The 19,864-nt window shown below is 43.3% G+C and overlaps 1 protein-coding gene across 1 annotated transcript in view; it reads right to left on the bottom strand.

The window, feature by feature from the left end:
* The window catches only part of Fbxo42 (F-box protein 42), a 67,391-nt gene that overhangs the window by 33,815 nt on the left and 13,712 nt on the right, over positions 1-19,864 (bottom strand). Inside the window, exons 2-3 of the mRNA XM_036179628.1 lie at positions 12,105-12,370; positions 8,763-8,879 (exon numbers count right to left, since the gene is read on the bottom strand). Coding sequence (XP_036035521.1) covers positions 8,763-8,879; positions 12,105-12,354 — 367 coding nt within the window. The 5' untranslated portion in view covers positions 12,355-12,370. The remainder of the gene's footprint in view (positions 1-8,762; positions 8,880-12,104; positions 12,371-19,864) is intronic.

The raw sequence follows: 19,864 nt of genomic DNA, 5'->3' as shown, positions 1-19,864 counted from the left end.
ACATTTCTTTTTTTAAATTAATATTTGTAATTTTTTAAGACTTATTTTTATTTTATGTTTATGGGTATCTTTCTTGCACGGATGTAATGTGCACCATGTATGTGCAGTGCTCATGGAAGCCAGAAGAGAAAGTTAGATTCCCTGAAACTGGAGTCACAGATAGTTATCAGCTGCTGTATAGATGCTGGGACTTAACCCAAATCTTCTGGAAAAGCAGCCAGCGGTCTTAATAGCAAGCCATCTTTCCAGCCCGAAACATCTTATTTCTGAGCACTAAACAAACTAACAATAACATCATGGAGCAAGATAGCAGGATTCCAGAAAGAGCAACATGCATTCAGACGGTGGCCGCTTGAGAGTGATGCTTCTCTGAGCCCAGCAGTATCACTCTCTACACTGCATCCTGTCCTAGAGCACAGCAAAGCCGGCATCCACACGTGTCCTTCCTGTTTCCCATGGACCATTCTCTAAGTTTTGTATTTTCAAATGAAAACTGAAGCACAAACCTTCCTATGAAACAGGACAACAACAACTGTGAACACAGCTCTAACCAGTGCCATGACAACCACACCGACACCCACGTGACTACCCAAGACAGGTTTTCATGAAGTGAAAGCATAGCAGCTGAAGTGGCAGTTCAAGCCCAAAGCAACCAAAGGGGAAGCAGAAAGCTACTGGACCCCTGGGCGTGCTGGCTGGTGTGGACTACATCAAACAGTAGGAAACACCTGAAGAGAAGCCAGGCCACAAGAGAGCCAGTTAGCAGTCTATGCCCATCACCAGAGCATTCCCAAGAAACAGGCAAAGAAAAGGGCTAAACCCAGAGAGACCTAATCCAGAGTTCTGATGAGAGGTGGGAAAGCTGAACTCTGCTGGCATCTCGCTGAAGGCTCATCCAGCTGCTGTCCTTAGGAAAAGATGAACACAAGCCCTGCAGCCTCATTTAACAGTTGGGCTTCAGGAAGAGACTGAGCAAAGCTTCTCTTAGTGTCTACATCACGCCACACAGGCTGGGGAGTTAGCCTTCATTTCTCATAGGAAACCAACAGCTGGTGTCACACGAAAGGAAGGACAAAGAGTAAAAAATTCCAGAGTTCTGGGCCAGGTGGTGGTGGCACACGCCTTTAGTCCCAGCACTCGGGAGGCAGAGGCAGGCAGATCTCTGAGTTCGAGGCCAGCCTGGTCTCCAATGCAAGTTCCAGGAAAGGCGCAAAGCTACACAGAGAAACCCTGTCTCAAAAAAAACAAAAACAAAAAAACAAAACAACAACAAAAAATCCAGAGTTCTGAGGCACTAGTGCTTAGTGGCAGGGATCACCTAGCGATCTGCAGGTGCAGTTCAGTCTCACAAACCACTACTCTCAGGTCTCTTTTCAATTGCAATGCCACTTATTCAAGTTCAGAAAAAGGGAAATGCTCCTACACCGCAACCCATCCATCCTGTATGCGCTGCCACTGTTAGAGCAGCGGTGTGCATCAGCTCTGGAGTTAGCAGCTCGCTCATCTCCGTGAGCTGTCAGGCCTGTAAGCAAGCTCATTATGAGCCTTTAAATGTTAATCTGTCTATGGACTCTGGTTTTGGTTTAAAAATAATTTTGAGGGGCTAGAGTAACAACTCAGGACTTAAAAGCTCTGGCTGTTGTTCTTCCAGAGGACTGGGGTTCAACTCCCAGCACCCACATGGAGGCTCCTAACACCCATAATTCCAGTTCCAATAATTTGACACTCTCTTCATGTCATTCCAGGGCACTGCATACACATGGCCCAAAGACATACATGCAGACAAAGCATCCATATACATGTAATAAAATAATTTGAATTTATATCTAAATGAGTTACTTTGTTTTCACAACAAAAAAAGTCTGTTTTAAAAGTAGAGTGTAGCATTGTCTACATAGCAATTTCCAGGTTAGTCAGGGCCACATTGTGAGCACCTGTTTCAAAATAAAATAGGACAAAGTAATATAAATAATAGAGTAAAAGTGGAGTCTAGTAAAATCCCACTGCTCACATTTGCTAAAAACCATAAATAACAGAATTAAGTTAAGGGCATGAGAGGGGTGAGGACAATTCTGGCACTACGTCTGGATCTGCAGTAAAGAAATTCACAAGCTCCACGTTATCTTGGTCCCACAGAGACAGGAGCTCACTATATAGCCCAAGCTTGCCTTGAGCTTGTGGTGATTCTCCTGCTGTAGCCTCCTGAGTACTATGATTATAGGTATGGATTACACACCTGGATTCCTTCAGACTTGGGATAAACTAGTAATTCCAATGAATGGGGCAATTATGAAGATCTAACAGTATTCTAGAACTTCTGAAATGTAACATTTATTATGACACTTGATAAAGCAAATCTGGGCCAGCAAGACAGCTCAGCTGGTAGAGGTGCTTGCTGACAAGCCTGATGACCTAGGAACCACATGGTAGTGCAGGCACACACATACACAATCAACGTTCTAGGATAAGGCCTACCCCTGACTCCCACTAGGACAGTCAAGGCTAGTTCATGGCGCCTGAGTCTACACACAGCTCTTAGCAGCAGTTTCCTTCATATAGCAAAAGAGCAGAGTGCCTTTGTTTTTCAAAGAGATAGCAAACATTCTTCTCCTCTGTTTGGATTAAAAACCCAGCCAGTGGAGCCCCATGAGGGCCTTCACAAGTATTTTAATCCTATACTAAAATAGGGCAGGCTGCATTTTCCTGTTTCTCTCTGAGCAAACAAGGGTTTCTGAAGCAGGACTGTGGGCCCCAAAGCTACAAAGCTACGGTTCTGAGATGCAAATGACACACACAGAGTCCAGTGACTATTGGTCAAGCATTAGCGAAGCAATTGTTAATTAGCTTTGACTCAAAAGCTCCACCCAAATAGGTTTTCCTTCTGGAACATCTAGACCTCTGGAATGTCACAATACTTAGAGCTCACAGCAGCGTGAATACTGCACTAAGAAATGTAAAAGCTGTATGTTCCAATTGTTAAATCCCCAAGCTTGTCTCAAATAGGTTAGCCTGCTCAGTGAACAGCTACCACAAGACACCTATCTCAAATTGTCAACAGTCTCTATCCAGAGACAAACCGCACAAACATGATTTAACTGTATACACACATGCCAACAGTTCTTCGCAGACCACAATAGTTTTCTACGCAACTACAATCATCTCAAGATCTTCGGGAATCTGGATCTCAAGGGTGCCTATAACAATCCCTAAATGTTCCCTGAGTGAGCTGCACACCCTAACTTTCCAGACTTTCAGATGTTAAACTCTCTTTTGTTTCCCACTGTCACCAGGGAAAGGCCCTGAGGCATTTATCCCATGCAGGAAGAGACTATGCTGTTATGTGTCTCCCATCTACAAGCTGGAACATATTTGATAAAGTCTGTAATTACATAACTCAGGACAGGCGAGGGTGGTAATCCAGCCTGGGCCTGCAGGCTCCTGCAGGTGCCAGATCAGCAGCGTGTAGAACTAACCCGTCCCAGGCTTTTAACATAGGAATGATCTTGTACTGGACATATATTTGCTGTGTGTATGGCTTTTTAATATTTTTTAATTAATCGTGTGTGTGTGTGTGTGTGTGTGTGTGTGTGTGTGTGTGTGTGTGTGTATGCACGCCAAGGAAGGTATATAGAAGTCAGAAAACTTGCAGGAGTAGGTTCTCTCTTCTGTGTGAGTACTGGGAATTGAACTGAGGTCTTCAGTATTAGTGGTAGGGTGCCTTTCCCTGCTAAACCATCTCACTGGCCCATATTTGTTGTATTTAAGCCTATAAATCTTGACAATTATTAAACTGTATTCATATTGATGTAGATATTCAAATAGAACTGCTGTTATAAAGGATTTGCTAGTAGATCTGCTTAGGAGACATCAAGACACAAAAAATAGAACTTAGGGAGCTGCCTCCTAAATACCCTGAAGATGAGTAGCCTACTACTCAGGCTTGTTAGAGACAAGCAGAAGTTAGGATGTCAGGATGCTAATGTTCACTCATCAGTATTAACCAGCCATTAGGCTCCACTCTCATAACAAAGGAGGCAACCTGACTTACAACCAGCCATTAGGCCGATCCCCGTATCAGCTCAAGGGGGCAACACAGGTTCACAACCAATGTTAAGTCCTGGCCTGCCGTATAGCCTATCAGTTCTCTTTTTCAAAAGAGCATAATTCTGCCAGGTGAGCTAGAAGACCTTGGGTAACAACTATTTGAAAAAGAATAACATTGGCGTACTAAAATAATTCTGGCAATATCTTTACTGTGTAGATCTCCCATCTGCCTAAGTGACCAGACTTGCAGTCTCCTGACTCCATTTAAATTATTCAAAATGTAATGTGGGGCCAGGACCTGAAAGAGATTTAAGGATGACAATGTGTGTGAAATGCATAAGCCTAAGGTATATATAAGCTAGAGAAATCTTCTATTTGAGGCTGGTTCTTCTCTGGGCATTAGCCAGAGCCCAGCATTCATTATATTAAAGAGCTTTTTCATTTATTAATCCCTATGTGCATGGAGTGATTTCTTATTGGAAAGGCTTATTAATTCTAGAACTAGCTATGAACTGGGTGCTAAGAAGTACAAGAGTGTCTACAATGTGGGACCTATTCTCAAGTACACACCACCCGTGGAAGAGACATCATACTCATAGCCAACAACCTAAATAATATTTTGACGAGTATTTCTCAACTACATTTCTCAGCAACCTGTAACATAAACAGTATCTGCTACTGTTACATACATACATCTTACAAATAAGAGAAACCGGGTAAGAAGCCCGAGGAGGGCTGGAGAGATGGCTCAGAGGTTAAGAGCATTGCTTGCACTTCCAGAGGTCCTGAGTTCAATTCCCAGCAACCACATGATGGCTCACAACCATCTGTAATGAAATCTGGTACCCTCTTCTGGCATGCGGGGATATGTGCAGACAGAACACTGTGTACATAATAAATAAATAAATCTTAAGAAGAAGAAGAAGAAGAAGAAGAAGAAGAAGAAGAAGAAGAAGAAGAAGAAGCAGCCGCCGCCGCCGCCGCCGCCGCCGCCGCCGCCGCCGCCGCCACCGCCACCCGAGGAATTTGGTTCCCAGATGCAAAGGTCTTTGCTGTTGACAGAGCTTCACTGACAGAGACAATGGTAAGGAAGAAGTTGTGAGTGTCAGGAGAGCAGAGGACAGTACAGTGGAGAGGTTAAGGTAGTTCTCGAACAGTGTGGCTTTTTCTGTTTTTGTAGGGAACAAGGTCTACCTTTAGTTCCATCCAGCTTGAGACAGAGAGAAGGAAAGAAGACACTTAGAAATGTACAGGGGTGGGGTGGGGGTGGGGATACTCAGTTCACGTTTGCTTGGAATGAGGCTCAGGGTTTCACCTCCAGCATCACAAGAGAAAAAATTAGGAATGCATTGTGATGGTGTTTAGATGTAACAATCAGATTGTGAATTAAGAGGGATATGAAAAAAGAAAAGGCTTGAGCCAGAACAGAAACTTGGCTTTTTGTTTTGTTTTACATAGAATCTTAGATAGCCCAGGCAGACCTCAAACTCAGTAAGTAGCCAGGGTTGGCCTCGAACTCCTGATCCTCCTGGTTCCAACACCAAAGTGCTGGCACTACAAGCATGCACCACCACATCCAGCTTGGATCTTGACAAGGACAGGAACTAGGAATGAATCCAATACTTCAAGTATGTGTATCTAAGATGATGATGACATTCACTAAATTAAGGGAGAAAATTGGGAATAGGGGGCCATTGAGCTCTACTTTTAGCTAACTGAATATGAAACATCCTGTATCTCCATGGTAACGTAAGTGAAGAATTAAAAATGCAGATCTTGAATCAACATGAATTAGGGATATGAAAGAAAACTGAGGGATCAAGAGTAGATAGAGAATAGAAAAAGGATGGAGCCAAGGGGGAAAATTAAACCCTTCGTTTTCTTTTAATTTTAAAATTGCATTTATTAACTGGGTGATGGTGGCACATGTCCTTAATCCCAGCACTCAGGAGGCAGAGGAAGGCCAATCTCTATGAGTCCAAGGCCAGCCTAGTCTACAGAACAAGTTTCAGGATAGCCAAGGCTACACAGAGAAACCCTGTCTCAAAATAACAAAACCAAATTACATTTATTTCTTTATTCATTCTGAGTGCCTGTGTGGGAACCCCTGTGCCAAGGTGCACATGTAGAGGTGAGAGGGTAATTTTTGGGAAATGTTTCTCTCCATCTACAGTGTGGGTCCTGGGTATCAAACTCAGGCTGTCAGGCTTGGTTGTAAGAACCTTTACCTGTTCAGCCATCTTGGCAGCTCTGGAATTCTTAGTTTTTAATCCATTTGCAAATTGCCCTTTTTTCTGTGACGGTCCTTTTCAATTTGCCAGTCAGCCAGGCAGGGTATAGAGACACATGGAAAAAAATAGACAGACTCAGACGAAAACCAATGAGATAGAACCTTTTTTTTTTTTTTTTTTTTAAACAAAATTACCTTATGACTCACTCTTTCCTAGATTTCAAACAGCATGGTGAGCTGCCCTTGCCAGAGGCTCATAGTAACAGGGCCTCTAATCTCTGGATGGAATGTCCAGCAGTGTGAGGTAAGTAAAGCTTTCCCTTCAGAAGCTGACTGCCTCCAGTATGCTGCTGTGATGACATAAAGCTGACTAATGAATCCAGACTTACTCTTCTCTCACTGGTGGACAGTCTCAGGGCTGGGGACATAGCTCAGTGGTAAAGAGCCTGTCCTCAGCAAGAGGCCCTGACTTCGATCCCAGCCTTGCAAAATCCAGAGCAACAGTCTTCAGAAACCCTGTCAACTTCTCTTCCTCTATCTGTAGTAGTAACACACACAGAATCAAATATGGACCCTGTAACTAGAATGTCATTTGTCTAGCCATTCTGGATCATTATCTGCAAACTCCAGAAACAGTTGAGACCTTTTGAAAACTCTTTCAATAACAGCAATAATGATGATGGCACTTGCCTTCTGCTTCTGAGACAGGGTTCTGCTAGACAGCCCAGCTGGTCTTGAATTCTGCCCCTGCTGCCATGACTGGCATGCATGCCACTGTGCAGGCAACGGTACAAACACCTCAGAAGCACTGGGTAAACTGCTGGTGTTTCAGCATGGATTAAGGCAGTACCACTGAACTATGCTCTTTTTCCCATTATATGTATTGATTGATTCACCTTCAGGAGGCTGGGGCTGGAGGAGAATCAAATGAAACATAATATAAAATTAACAAGCCCCAGCAGTTCATCTGTGAAGGTGCCATGGCATGAATGTAGAGGTCCGAGGACAACGCACAGTTAAAGGATAACTAGCAAGAGTCGGTTCTCCTCCACCATCTAGCCCTAGAGAGGGGCAGCATGTAACAGCTTGGCAGTGAGCTCCTTTACCTGCTGAGCCAACTCACCTGTCCTCACCTACTCTTACAAACCCAGCACCCTCACTGTCACACACTCACATGTTGACTTCAGTGAGTCCCACAGAGGTCTCCAAGATGTCCTCCTTTGAACAGGATAGAGCAGCACAAGTACAAAGTAGCTCCTTGAGAGTGCATGAAACACTTTACCTGTCTCTTTGGTCTGTTTTCATCCAACCCCAAAGCAATAAATGAGTGTGGTGATTTGAAAGAAAAGGGCCCCAAAGCGAGTGGCACTATTAGGAGGTGTGGCCTTATTGGAGGAAGTGTGTCACTGTGGGGACAGTCTTTGAGGTCACTTTTTGTCATGCTTCCCTCAGTGTGACAGTCAATTGACTTTCTGTTGCCTGCAAGATGTAGCACTCTCAGCTCTCAGCACCACGTCTGCCTGCACGCTGCCATGCTTCCCTTCATGATCATAATGGACAAAGAACCTCTGAAACTGTAAGCGAGCCGCCCTTAATTACATGTTTTCTTTATAAGAGTTGTTGTGGTCATGGTGTCTCTTCACAGCAGTAGAAACCCTAAGACTACAAGTCATAACATTTCTAAACATTTCCAGCTAGAAGTATAGCGAACAATCTGGGGGTAGAAGGCACTGAAGAGTCTTCACCTGCTGGTGATTATAGCCCCTACCAATCCTTGTGTGACCAAGAGAATACAAAGGAAGAGATGTGCTCACTTCAATGACTGTGGAAAAGTGCTCTGGCTTCCTTCCTTGTTGGGTGCCCTCTCATCATCTGCTCTCCAGTAAGCGGCTGACAGTGTGGCTGGCTCTAGCTAATAAGAAACTGAGGCCCCTTTGAAGAGGTCGCCCAATGCCAGTCTAAGCTTCAGAACAGTGAGGCTTTGGACAGCAGTGATGGCAACTCTAGGAAACACTCCTAACCCAGAACACCATCTCCACATCCCACACCTTCAAGAACAGGCAAGAAATACTATTTTAAGCTGTTTAGTTTTAGGGTCACTTTTTATGACATAGGTAACAAATACATGTTCCTTCTTACCAAAAGCTCAAAATATAGTCAGGTATGGTGGCAGATGCCTGAAATCCTTACCGTCAGGAGGCTGGGGCTGGAGGAGAATCAAATGAAGCATAATATAAAATTAACAAGCTCCAGGAATTCATCTGTGGAGGTGTCAAGTTTGGACCCTGGGCCTTGCTAAGCAAGCACTCTACCACTGAGTTATATGCCAGCCTTTACGACATGTTTTAGACTCACTTTTCCTAATTCTGTTAGAAACTCTCACTTTCCATTCTCTTCACTAAAAAGCCAAAGTGCATGCCTCCAAAACAGTTTCTAGAAACACAAGCACAGGTAGTGTGGGACCTGCTTTCCCAATGTGGATACTCACTGTGGGAGAACCGTTGAGTGATGGGGGTTCCGGGATAAGGGTAAGTCCTGCTCTCCCACTGAATGTTTCCTTCCTGGACAGCCTTCATGAAACCATGGTAACACTGGTGGGCTACACCTAAAGATGAAAAAAAACAAAAGGCGTCAGCTTGGATATCTAACTTGTTGAGGGGAGAAATCATTACAATTCTCTTTTAACTGTTTTATCACTTGTATAAGTCATGAATGTTTTGAGGAAGTCCAAATTTCTCTCATTTTTATTTAAAAAAAAGGAAATGGAATCAAGAAATGTCAAAAGTGAAAGAACTGTATTTTACCAGGGTACAGGAGGTTCAGAGATGTGTGCAAGGTTACCAAATCAGGTCACATAATAACCCTTGTCCACTTTCAGTTATATCATGTGGCAATAAAGATAATTGGTAGCATTTACTACAAAGCAGAGGTGTGGGGAGAAATTTATCTTTGTGAAGAATCCAGTAAAGCAGTGTCCATAATGAAATAGCTGCTCAAAACTCTGCAGTTAGAACATGGCAATCAGGGATTTTCCAGCTTAAGCAGGAACGTAGAAGTACATTATTATATAATAGATTATGAAATGTTGAATGTGTGTCTAAGAACTGTGTCTTAAAAGTTAAGAGCTTGGGTGGGCTGGAATGATGGCTTAGTGGTTAAGAGTACTTGGCTGCTCTTCTAGAGGACCTATGTTCACTTCCAACACAGAGGCTCAGAACAGTAAGCAACTCCAGCTCCAGGGGAACCCACACATGCTTCTGGCCTCAGTGGACACCAGGCACACATGTGTTACACAGATATATATGCAGGTAAAATACCCAAATATATGAAATAAAAATAAATAGATAAAAATTAGGAGCTTGGGGCTGGAGACTTGGTGTAGCAGTTAAGAGCACTTACTGCCCTTGCAGAGGACCCAGGTTCAATTTCCAGCATGTTGAGTGGCTCAAAACTGCCTGTAACTCCAGTTCCAAAGGATCCAGAGCCTCCACAGGCGCACAAACACTTAAGTCATATACGAATTAATAAATAACTTTTTTTAAAGTTAAGCGCTCCCAAGTGCAGAGGGTCCTCTGGAAGACTAACTGTTAAGCCATCTCTTCAGTACACCTTTCTTTCTCTTTATGTTTAAGCATATATTAAAACATCTCTATTATCCCCCACTTCTGCTTCATAAAAACATTATTTAAAAAGACCAACTGAGAAAGACACTGGAGACAGCCTCTGGTTGGATCTCCATGTACCCACACTAACAAGTACATACAATAAACAGACACACCAGGTCCACAGCTGTCTATAACTCCAGTGCTAGACAATGATGCTCTCTTCTGACCTCCACAGGCACTGGGCATTGCACATGGAGCACAGAAAATACATACAGGAGCCGGGCAGTGGTGGCACATGCCTTTGATCCCAGCACTGGGGAGGCAGAGGCAGAGCGAGTTCCAGGACAGGCACCAAAACTACACAGAGAAACCCTGTCTGGAAAAACCAAAAAAGAAAAAGGAAAAAGAAAATACATACAGCAAAACACTCATACACGTGAAGAAAAAAATAAACCTTTTGTTGTTATTGTTTTTCGAGACAGGGTTACTTTGTGTAACAGCTCTGCTGTCCTATGTCCTAGAACTTGCTTTGTAGACCAGGCTGGCCTCAAACTCAGAGATCTATCTGCCTCTGCCTCCCAAATGCTGGGATTTCAGGGATGTGCCAGTACCACCCGGCTAAATAAATCAATCTTTAAAAACAAAACAAGGGTTGGGGATTTAGCTCAGTGATAGAGCGCTTGCCTAGCCCCCTGGGTTCAATCCTCAGCTCAAAAAAACAAAACAAAACAAAAATCATTTTGAAACTGTAAATAAATTAAAAACTATTACTATTATACAACTGTATAGTATTATATATTAATGTTCTAGCTGTTCATAAAATTAACCAAGATAAGAAAAATGTGTTAACTTATCTAATAGTAATTTTTATAACCATAATGTCTTTAAGGGAGAAAAGAGAGTCTAAGAGTTCTCTTTAATGGCTTTTTCTGTCCAGGTTGTTACTTTGGCGGGGGTGGGGAGGTGGGGGTGGGGGTGGGGGGGTGGTGGGGGGGTGGGGGGTGGGGGGTGTAGGGGTAGTGGTTGCCACAGAAGCCTTCTATGTCCCTCTTTCTCAACTATGAGTCTGCAGTCATCTATACCACTGCAAAGGTAGCTTCCTTGCCCTTTACAGTCAGCGGGAGCACGGATCATGGACCTCCACATGGTTTCTAGCGACAGTAATGACCACAGACATCTACATGGTCTTTGGCCTCAGCACGTACCACAGACCTCAGCATGGTCTCCAGTGGCAGTATGTACCATGGATGTCAACACAGCGATCAATGAGAGCTCTTAAACATTGTGATAAGGATGCTGAAGTGTAGCTCTCCACAGTTAATGGCTTCTGGTGGGGGTTCGGCTGGGGAAGAACTCAGTTTTCTTTAAGGGGCTGGCCACCAGGAGTTTGATCATGCTCTAGTGAGTATATGGGCAACACAAATTGGACATGTTTTTGTTTTGTTGTTGTTTTTTTTTTTTTGGGGGGGTGTCACAAAGGTGGAGGGGCAGACTTTTGAGGACAGAGAAGTGAGTGTGATCAGGGTGCATGATATGAAATTCCCAAATAATCAATATAAAATATTATGTTGGAAACAAATTAAAAAAGAAAAAGAAAAAGAAGGCTTGGTGTTGGGGGAGTGGGGAAGTGAGGAGGATCTGGGAGGGAGGAAATCATGATCAGAATGTATTGTCTAAGTTCTCAATTAATAAAAATAAATACAAATTTTAAAAAAGGGGGATCTAAAACTAAATTACTCAATAAAAGCTGATATAATCAGGGCTCTGCAGTTAGGAGCTCTTGCTGCTCTTCCAAGGACTGAGTTCAATTCCAGCTCCCACATTAGATGGCTCACAGCCTTCTATAACTCAAGATTCAGAGGATCTGATGCTCTCTTCTGGACTCTAGGGGGTACCTGCACAAATGTAACATATACATACAAAGACAGACAGACAGACAGACAGACAGACACACACACACACACACACACACACACACACACACACACACAAATAAATAAATAAATAAATAGTATCTCTTTAAAATACGTGAAATAAGCTGGGCAGTGGTGGCGCACACCTTTCATCCCAGCACTTGGGAGGCAGAGGCAGGTGGATCTCTGTGAGTTCAAGGCCAGCCTGGTCTACAGAGTGAGATCCAGGACAGGCTCCAAAAGTACACAGAGAAAACCTATTTTGAAAAACAAACAGACAACTTGAAATACCCTCTGTCTTTTCCACAGTACCTTTGATAAGCCGATACCACTGTTTGCAGACCAGAGCTGCAGTTTTGTGTTCCTGATATGGTGAAAGGAAGGACAGGATATACTCCAAAACCTCTTCTGGCAGCTCAGACATGGATCTATTATGTCTTGTCTCTTCGACTTCCACCACTGGGTGGGGTTCCTCATCTTGCTCCATTGTCCCTTCCAGCACAGTTTCTTCTTGGTCCACAGCCATAAAACTGTCATCTTCACTGTCAGAGGAGCTGGCCATGACATCCCACTTGAGGCTGGAGAGGGTAAGCAATAAACATTAGTGTACAACTTTCAGAAGCAACTGAGTGCCTGAGCTGCTCGTGGACTCTTTTGCACACAGCATGAAATTGCTCCAGCATTTCCCCACACTAGCGGGGACCATCGGAATTTGATAGAGTTCAAATGTCAGGCCATGACATCCTCCTTCACCTAGAATGGCATCAAGTCCCAGTGTAACCTTAAAACAAGGAAACTGGGACTAGAGAGAAGGCTCAGCAGCTAAGAGCACTCCACAGAGAGGCTCAGGTTTGGTTCCCAGCACCACACAGTGGCTCACAATAGCCTGAACTCCAATTCCAGGGCACCCAGCACCATTTTCTGGCCTCTATGGGAACTGCACACTTGTGTTGGTACACAGGCTATACATGCAGGTAAACACTTACTATTAAAAATAAATCTTAAAAACAAACAAAACCCGCCGGGCAGTCGTGGCGCATGCCTTTAATCCCAGCACTCGGGAGGCAGAGCCAGGCGGATCTCTGTGAGTTCGAGACCAGCCTGGTCTACCGACTGAGTTCCAGGAAAGGCGCAAAGCTACACAGAGAAACCCTGTCTCGAAAAACCAAAACAAACAAACAAAACCCACCACCAAGCTGGGCATGGTAACATAACAGCTTAAATTCTAGCACTTGGGAGGCAGAGGTAAGTGGATAGATCTCTCAGTTTTAGACCAGCCTAAACTCTATATAGTGAGTTCTAGGCCAACCAAGACTACATAGTGAGACCCTGTCTCAAGCAAGCAAAAACAACCTAGAAAACCTGTTCTTTCCTAATTCCTTTAACTCTGACTAATACATGATTCAGGGAACAGCCAATGATCCAAAACCTCCCACTGACAAGGAAAAACCACTGACAAGGAAAAACTAACTCTGGGTCCTACAAAAGAGCAGAAGAACACTGGGAAGATTAGTTAAGAAACAGCAGTTTAAACTGGGGTTGGGGGTGGAGGGGTGGCAGTGCACACCTTTAATCCCAGTGCTTCGGAAGCAGAGGCAGGTGAATCTCTCAGTTGAAGGCCAGTCTGGTCTACAGAGCGAGTTCTAGGACAGCCAGGCGACACAGAGAAACCCAGTCTTAAAAAAACAAAAACAAACAAAAAATCAGCAGCTTTAACACAAGTATTAATGGCACACACCTGTGATCCCAGCACTTGGGAGGCTAGCCTAAGGTACATCATGAGACCTGTCTGGGGGGTGGGGAGATGTATGTATGTATGTGTGTCTGTATATCAGTTTGAAAGGGGGTAGGGTTTAACAGTAGAATGCACGATTAGAGTGCTAGTCCTTACACAGGACAATTCAATTAGAGAATAATGACTAAGAACAGGCTTAATTGGCTAAACTGCCAACTATAAAGCAACATGGACAACAGAAAATATGACAAATCTAGGCAATAAAAATAAAAACCCGGGGCTGGAGAGATGGCTCAGAGGTTAAGAGCACTGACTGACTGCTCTTCCAAAGGTCCTGAGTTCAATTCCCAGCACCCACATGGTGGCTCACAACCATCTGTAATGAGATCTGGTGCCCTCTTCTATGTACATAATAAATCAATATTTAAAAATAAATAAATAAATAAAAACCCAAAGCCTATCAACAGAATCAACAGTATGAACTGTCATTCACACTGGAAACCTATGAAGTTAAGAATGACAGGCACATGTCACATACATATCTCTCAGAAGCAACTCTCTGCAGGGAGGGTAGAATTCACACAAGTTCAAAGTTCATCTGTGCTATTATAAGTGAAGACAGTGATTAACATACCAAGTTCCAAAAGTGCTGGTAAAATTCTGTTCCTAGCTGGGCGGTGGTGGTGCACCCCTTTAATCCCAGCACTTGGGAGGCAGAGCCAGGCGGATCTCTGTGAGTTCAAGGGCAGCCTGGTCTACAGAGCAAGATTTTGGGGGGTAGGTATTGGTTTTTTGGTTGTTTTTTTTTTAATGGATTTGTGGGTTTTTAAAAAATTATTATTACGTATACAGTGTTCTGTCTACACATATCCCTGCAGGCCAGAAGAGGGCACCAGATCTCATTACAGATGGTTGTGAGCCACCATGTGGTTGCTGGGAATTGAACTCAGAACCTTTGGAAGAGCAAGCAGTGTTCTTAACCTCTGAGCCATCTCTCCAGCCCGGGTATTCGTTTTTTAAGACAGAGTTTCTCTGCATAGCCCTGGCTGTCTTGGAACTTACTCTGTAGACCAGGCTGGCCTTGACTGAACTCAGTGATCTGCCTGGGATTAGAGTGCTTCTAAGCTAGCTCTCTAGCTCCTACTGTTGTTGTTGTTGTTGTTGTTGTGTTTGAGACATCCCATAGCCCAGACTGTCTTTGAACTCAGTGATCCTTCTGCCTCAGCTTGCCAAGTGTTAGGATTGCCAAGTGTGAGCCACCGTGCCTGGCTTAGTTCCCTTGCTTGTGTCCTGTAGCTCCACAGGCTGACTGTTACATACATTGTTTTGCAGGTACACACGTATTTGGAGCTTATTTCCTTCCCATCTGCCCTAGCATTCCCATCTCACTGCCCTGTTCCCTGAAGAGCTCTGCTCCTATTTCACTTCTGCACACACACAACTGACTCCTTCTCTAACTCACTGAGTTACTTTAACCTCACTGCTTTAAACTCAACAAAGAAAAAATCCAAGAAAAAGACCTGGCGATGGGTGAGGCCACCGTTCACATCTACTTCAAAATGTATCAGCCAGCCCCAGCACGTCACTGACAGTGAGCCCAGGGTGGCCTCAGAACAACTGAATCAGAAGAGGTTATGGAAGGTCATTTACATTTATTTCTATTTTTCCCAAGCAGAGTAAATCTGTCTGATTCAAAAAAACAATTCAGCTCCTGTCCAAACTTCTAAAAGCACAATTAGCAAATCTGTGTAGCAGCATTCCCACTGCCCTCTGTAAGTTTTAAGGAGCTTTCACTGTCAATCCTTGCATGGTTCACAGAAACCATCAGTCCCATGCCCTAAGGGCTCACTTGCTAGCTCCGCCCTGACACACCGGGTGGCAGATTCCTTTCTTTGGTAACTGTACGCAGCAACAATTCACACAGTGCTTCCCTTCACTTCCGTGATCAAGGACTCACAGCCCCGGAAGACACAGAGGCAGTTCATGCTCTGAATGTTGTTTTTCTTTTCCTTTTTTTTCCCTGAGACAGGGTTTCTCTGTGTAGCTTTGCGCCTTTCCTGGAACTCGATTTGGAGACCAGGCTGGCCTCGAACTCGTTGTTTTGTTTGTTTTCATTTGGCCTAAAGCATCTCCCACCAAAATGCATTAACTCAAGGAATGTGGTTTCCATGAAGCTGTTTCAAAAGGCAAGTTCTCATCCTCACCAGTGTCAGACCTCTTTTCCCCAGTGATGGGTCTTTGGGAAACTCACAATCTGAAGTCACCTCAATAGACCTAGAATGCGAAGACAGGCTGTTTAACTGGTCTTCTTTGCCTTCTGTGGGACATCCCAATGAGCCTGAGTTTCCTAGATATTTCCCCTCCATCTTAGTTAGGGTTTCTATTGCTGTGAAGAGACACCATGACCGTGGCAACTTTTAAGGAAAACCATTTAATTGAGGTGGGAGCTTACAGTTTCAGAGGTTTAGTCTATTATCATCATGGAGGGGAGCATGGCAGCATGCAGGCAGACATGGTGCTAGAGAAGGTGCTGAGAATTCTACATCATGATCCAAAGACAACAAGAATTGAACTAAGACACTGAGCGTGGCTTGAGCATATATGGGACCTCATCTCAAGTCCACCCCACTGTGACACACTTCCTCCAACAAGGCCATACCTACTCCAATAAAGCCACATCTCCTACAACAAAGACACATAGTGCCACTCCCCATGAGCTTATGGAGACCAATTACATTCAAACTACTACACCCTCAGAGCACCTGTATGCTGACCTTGCATCATTTTATAAAAGAAATAACAGAAACTGACTCACACTACAGCAAATCCCCTCTGTAAGTCACTGAGTGAGTCAAGGTAGTCTGCTGCCCAAAACTAACATGCATTTATGTCCCTTAAGTTCTGAAGTGTTGTTTTGTTTTTAAAGAGGGAAGCAGAAAGAGTAGGGTTTTTGAGAATGTCGATTTTTATTTGCCAACTGGCCACACTAGTTGAACCACTGAATTCCAGCTTTAGTGGGAGACTGTCTCAAATAAGATTTCAAGGTAGGTGAGATGGCTCAGTGGGTAGACACTTTAACACCAAGCCTGATGACCTCAGTCCAATCCCCAGAACCCACATGGTAGAAGGAAAGAGCCAGTTCCTACGTTTCTATCCTATCTCCCCACATGCACCAAAGAACATGTACACAGACAGACAGACAGATAAAACTGAAACTCAGTTGATTCAGTTAAAATGCAGTTGAAGATTCAGAGCAAAATCCATCTTGTTCTTCATAACTTTAAAAAAAATTGACCACAATCACACAGATGCTGTTAGAAATTAGGAAGTTCTCACCTCAGAGGTGCCAGTATGAGCTAATGACAGTGCTGCTCCTGACAATACAAACACTGTGGATGAGGAATCTATACACAATCATAATATGGTTCACCCAAAGATAACACTAAGCCTTAAGATTATACTGCCATTATCATCCTTATCTTTGTACCAAGTCAAATGAAAAGTTACAGAAAGTGGAAAAATTATAAAGGATAATATTTTGCCATATTTCATGAAGTCAACAAATATCAATGCAACATGTACATGAACCAAAGTACTATATGTTGTAGAATATTATTTTAAGGTATGTTACTTTTGTTTATGTTGCATTTGTTTAACTCTGTGAAGCTGTGTTACTGTGCCTGTGTAAAACACCTGATGATCTAAAAAGAGCTGAAAGGCCAATGGTGAGGCAGGAGAGAGAAATAGGCAGGGCTGGCAGGCAGAAAGAATAAATAGGAGAAATCTGGGAGAGGAGAGATCAAAGAAGAGAAGTAACCAATAGGAGGACATCAGGGGCCAGCCACCCAACTACACAGCAAGCCACAGAGTAAGAAATAATGAGAAGTATATAGATATAGAGAAAGGTAAAAGCCCAAAGGCAAAAGATAGCCAGAATAATTTAAAGTTAAGGAAAGCTGGCTAGCAACAAGCTAAGCTAAGGCCAGACATTTATAATTCAGACTAAGTCTGTGTGTGTGATTTATTTGGGAGCTGGTGGCAGGCCCCTGAAAAAGAAAAAACAAACAACACCACTATACTCAGGGCCGGGGAGATGGTCAAAGCACTTGCCATACAAACCTGACAACTTGAGTTCCATCCTTGGGTGCCATGGTGGAAGGAAAAAGCCAACTCTCAAAAGTTGCCCTCTCAGGCCGGGCAGTGGTGGCGCACACCTTTAATCCCAGCATTCGGGAGGCAGAGGCAGGGGGATCTCTGTGAGTTCGAGGCCAACCTGGGCTACCAAGTGAGTTCCAGGAAAGGTGCAAAGCTACACAGGGAAACCCTGTCTCAAAAAACAAAAACCAAACAAACAAACAAACAAACCAAACAAACAAAAAAAGTTGCCCTCTCATATCCACTGTGGCATGCACATATTGGGACACACACATAAATAAAATTGTTTTAATTATTTAAAATACTGTTTGCATCTCACAAAAGATACAAAAAGAGAATGACCCCCCCCAATAGCTAATAACACACACCATATGTGAGCAATAGCAGAGCATGTATATTAAATTATATGTGGTATCAAGCCTGAACAGCTCAAGAGAGGCAAGGTAGGATTTCAGAGCATCAAAAGGAAAGTGGAGATAGAAGGGTTTCACATTACTAGTTCTTAAACTGATAATTTGCCAGTTAGAAAACACACTAGAAAAAAAGGGTAAAATCCATTTGGCACTCAAACAGATGTTTTGACCACACTCACGATATTAAAATATCTTATCTATAGTAACAGAAGCTCATAATCAGGAGACTCCTTCACTCTTGGCAGCCAATGTTTTAACAACAACAAAAAGTCTAGGAATAGAGTGTTCTGGCATAACTACTGCTGTACTGTTGCTATTAGCAAACTGAGTTCCTCTGATACAGATGCCACTGAGTGGCTTCTATAAAGCATCCCACATTTAATAACAGATGTCAGCAGCAGTAAGGGTTTTTCCAATGGTTAACATGTCTGCTACCCAATTAGGATTCCCTTTAATAAAACAGGAAAATAAAGTATGTCCTCAAATTACCTATCTGTATTACTCTATTACCCATCAGCATTCTTTTTGTCTTTTGACATAGTCCAGGCCTAGAACTCTCTATGTAGCTTAGACTGTCCTCAAACTTGTGATCCTCCTGCCTCAGCCTCCAAAGTGCTGTGATTTCAAGCAAATGGCACTATGCTCAAATTATACTTTATATATATATATATAATGTGAATAGATGTTTTGTCTACAAGGTATGGCTGTGTACTATATGTGTGCCTGGTGCTCCTGGAAGTCAGAAGAGAATGTTAGCTCCCCTGGAATTCGAGTTACAGACTGCCATGAGCTGCCATGTGGGTGCTAAGAATGGAACCTGGGTCATCTGGAAGAGCAACCATTGCTCTTAACTATAGAGCTATCTCTCCAGGCCCAAATCATACCATTCTTTACAACGGTCAATATTAAATAAAAGTACCTTAGGACTTAGGCTTAAGTACCTTAATTCTAAGTACCTTAGTGCCTTAGGCTGTAGAAATGGGCCAACCTTACAGTGACTCACTCCCCTTGTCCATATGTAGCAGTCAAAGGATTTGATATAAAGGCACTGGTTTCAACAGTTGGTGGAGATACTTCTTATGAAGAACCATACATTCTAGACTCAACTTTCTGTACTTTGTAGAAAAGCATAATCAAACTGTAATGCTCAAACTTTTTGTTGTTTTGTTTTGTTAGTTTTTTGAGATAGGGTTTCTCTGTGTAGCCCTGGCTGTCCTGGAACTTGCTCTGTAGACCAGGCTGGCCTTCAACTCACAGACATCCACCTACCTCTGCCTCCCAAGTACTAGGATTAAAGGAGTGTGCCACCACCACCTGGCTCTAACTTCTATTTTTTGAGACCTGCATTTTTTCCCCTTATGCAGTGCTAGGGACTGAACGTGGGGCTTTGTAGATACTGAGTAACTACTACTAAGCAAGCCATGTCTCCAGCCAAAAATGGAGATAATGGCTCTACCTTTTTTTTAAAGATTTTATTTATTTATTATGTATACAGCATGTATGACTGCATGCCAGAAGAGAGCGCCAAATCTCATTACAGATGATTGTGAGCCACCATGTGGTTGCTGGGAATTGAACAAAGGACCTCTGGAAGAGCAGCCAGTGCTCTTAACCTCTGAGCCATCTCTCCAGCCCTCTACCTTTTTTTTTTTTTTTTTAAGACAAGGTATCATATAGCCAAGTCAGTCTTGAACCCATGATCCTCTTGACTTAGCCACCAGAGAGCTGTGATTACAGACAGGTTTGTGCCACCACACCTGAGAGCTGGG

Source organism: Onychomys torridus, chromosome 2 (genome assembly GCF_903995425.1).
Source record: "Onychomys torridus chromosome 2, mOncTor1.1, whole genome shotgun sequence".
Lineage (NCBI taxonomy): Eukaryota > Metazoa > Chordata > Mammalia > Rodentia > Cricetidae > Onychomys > Onychomys torridus.
This window is presented reverse-complemented; position numbering and strand designations above follow the sequence as displayed.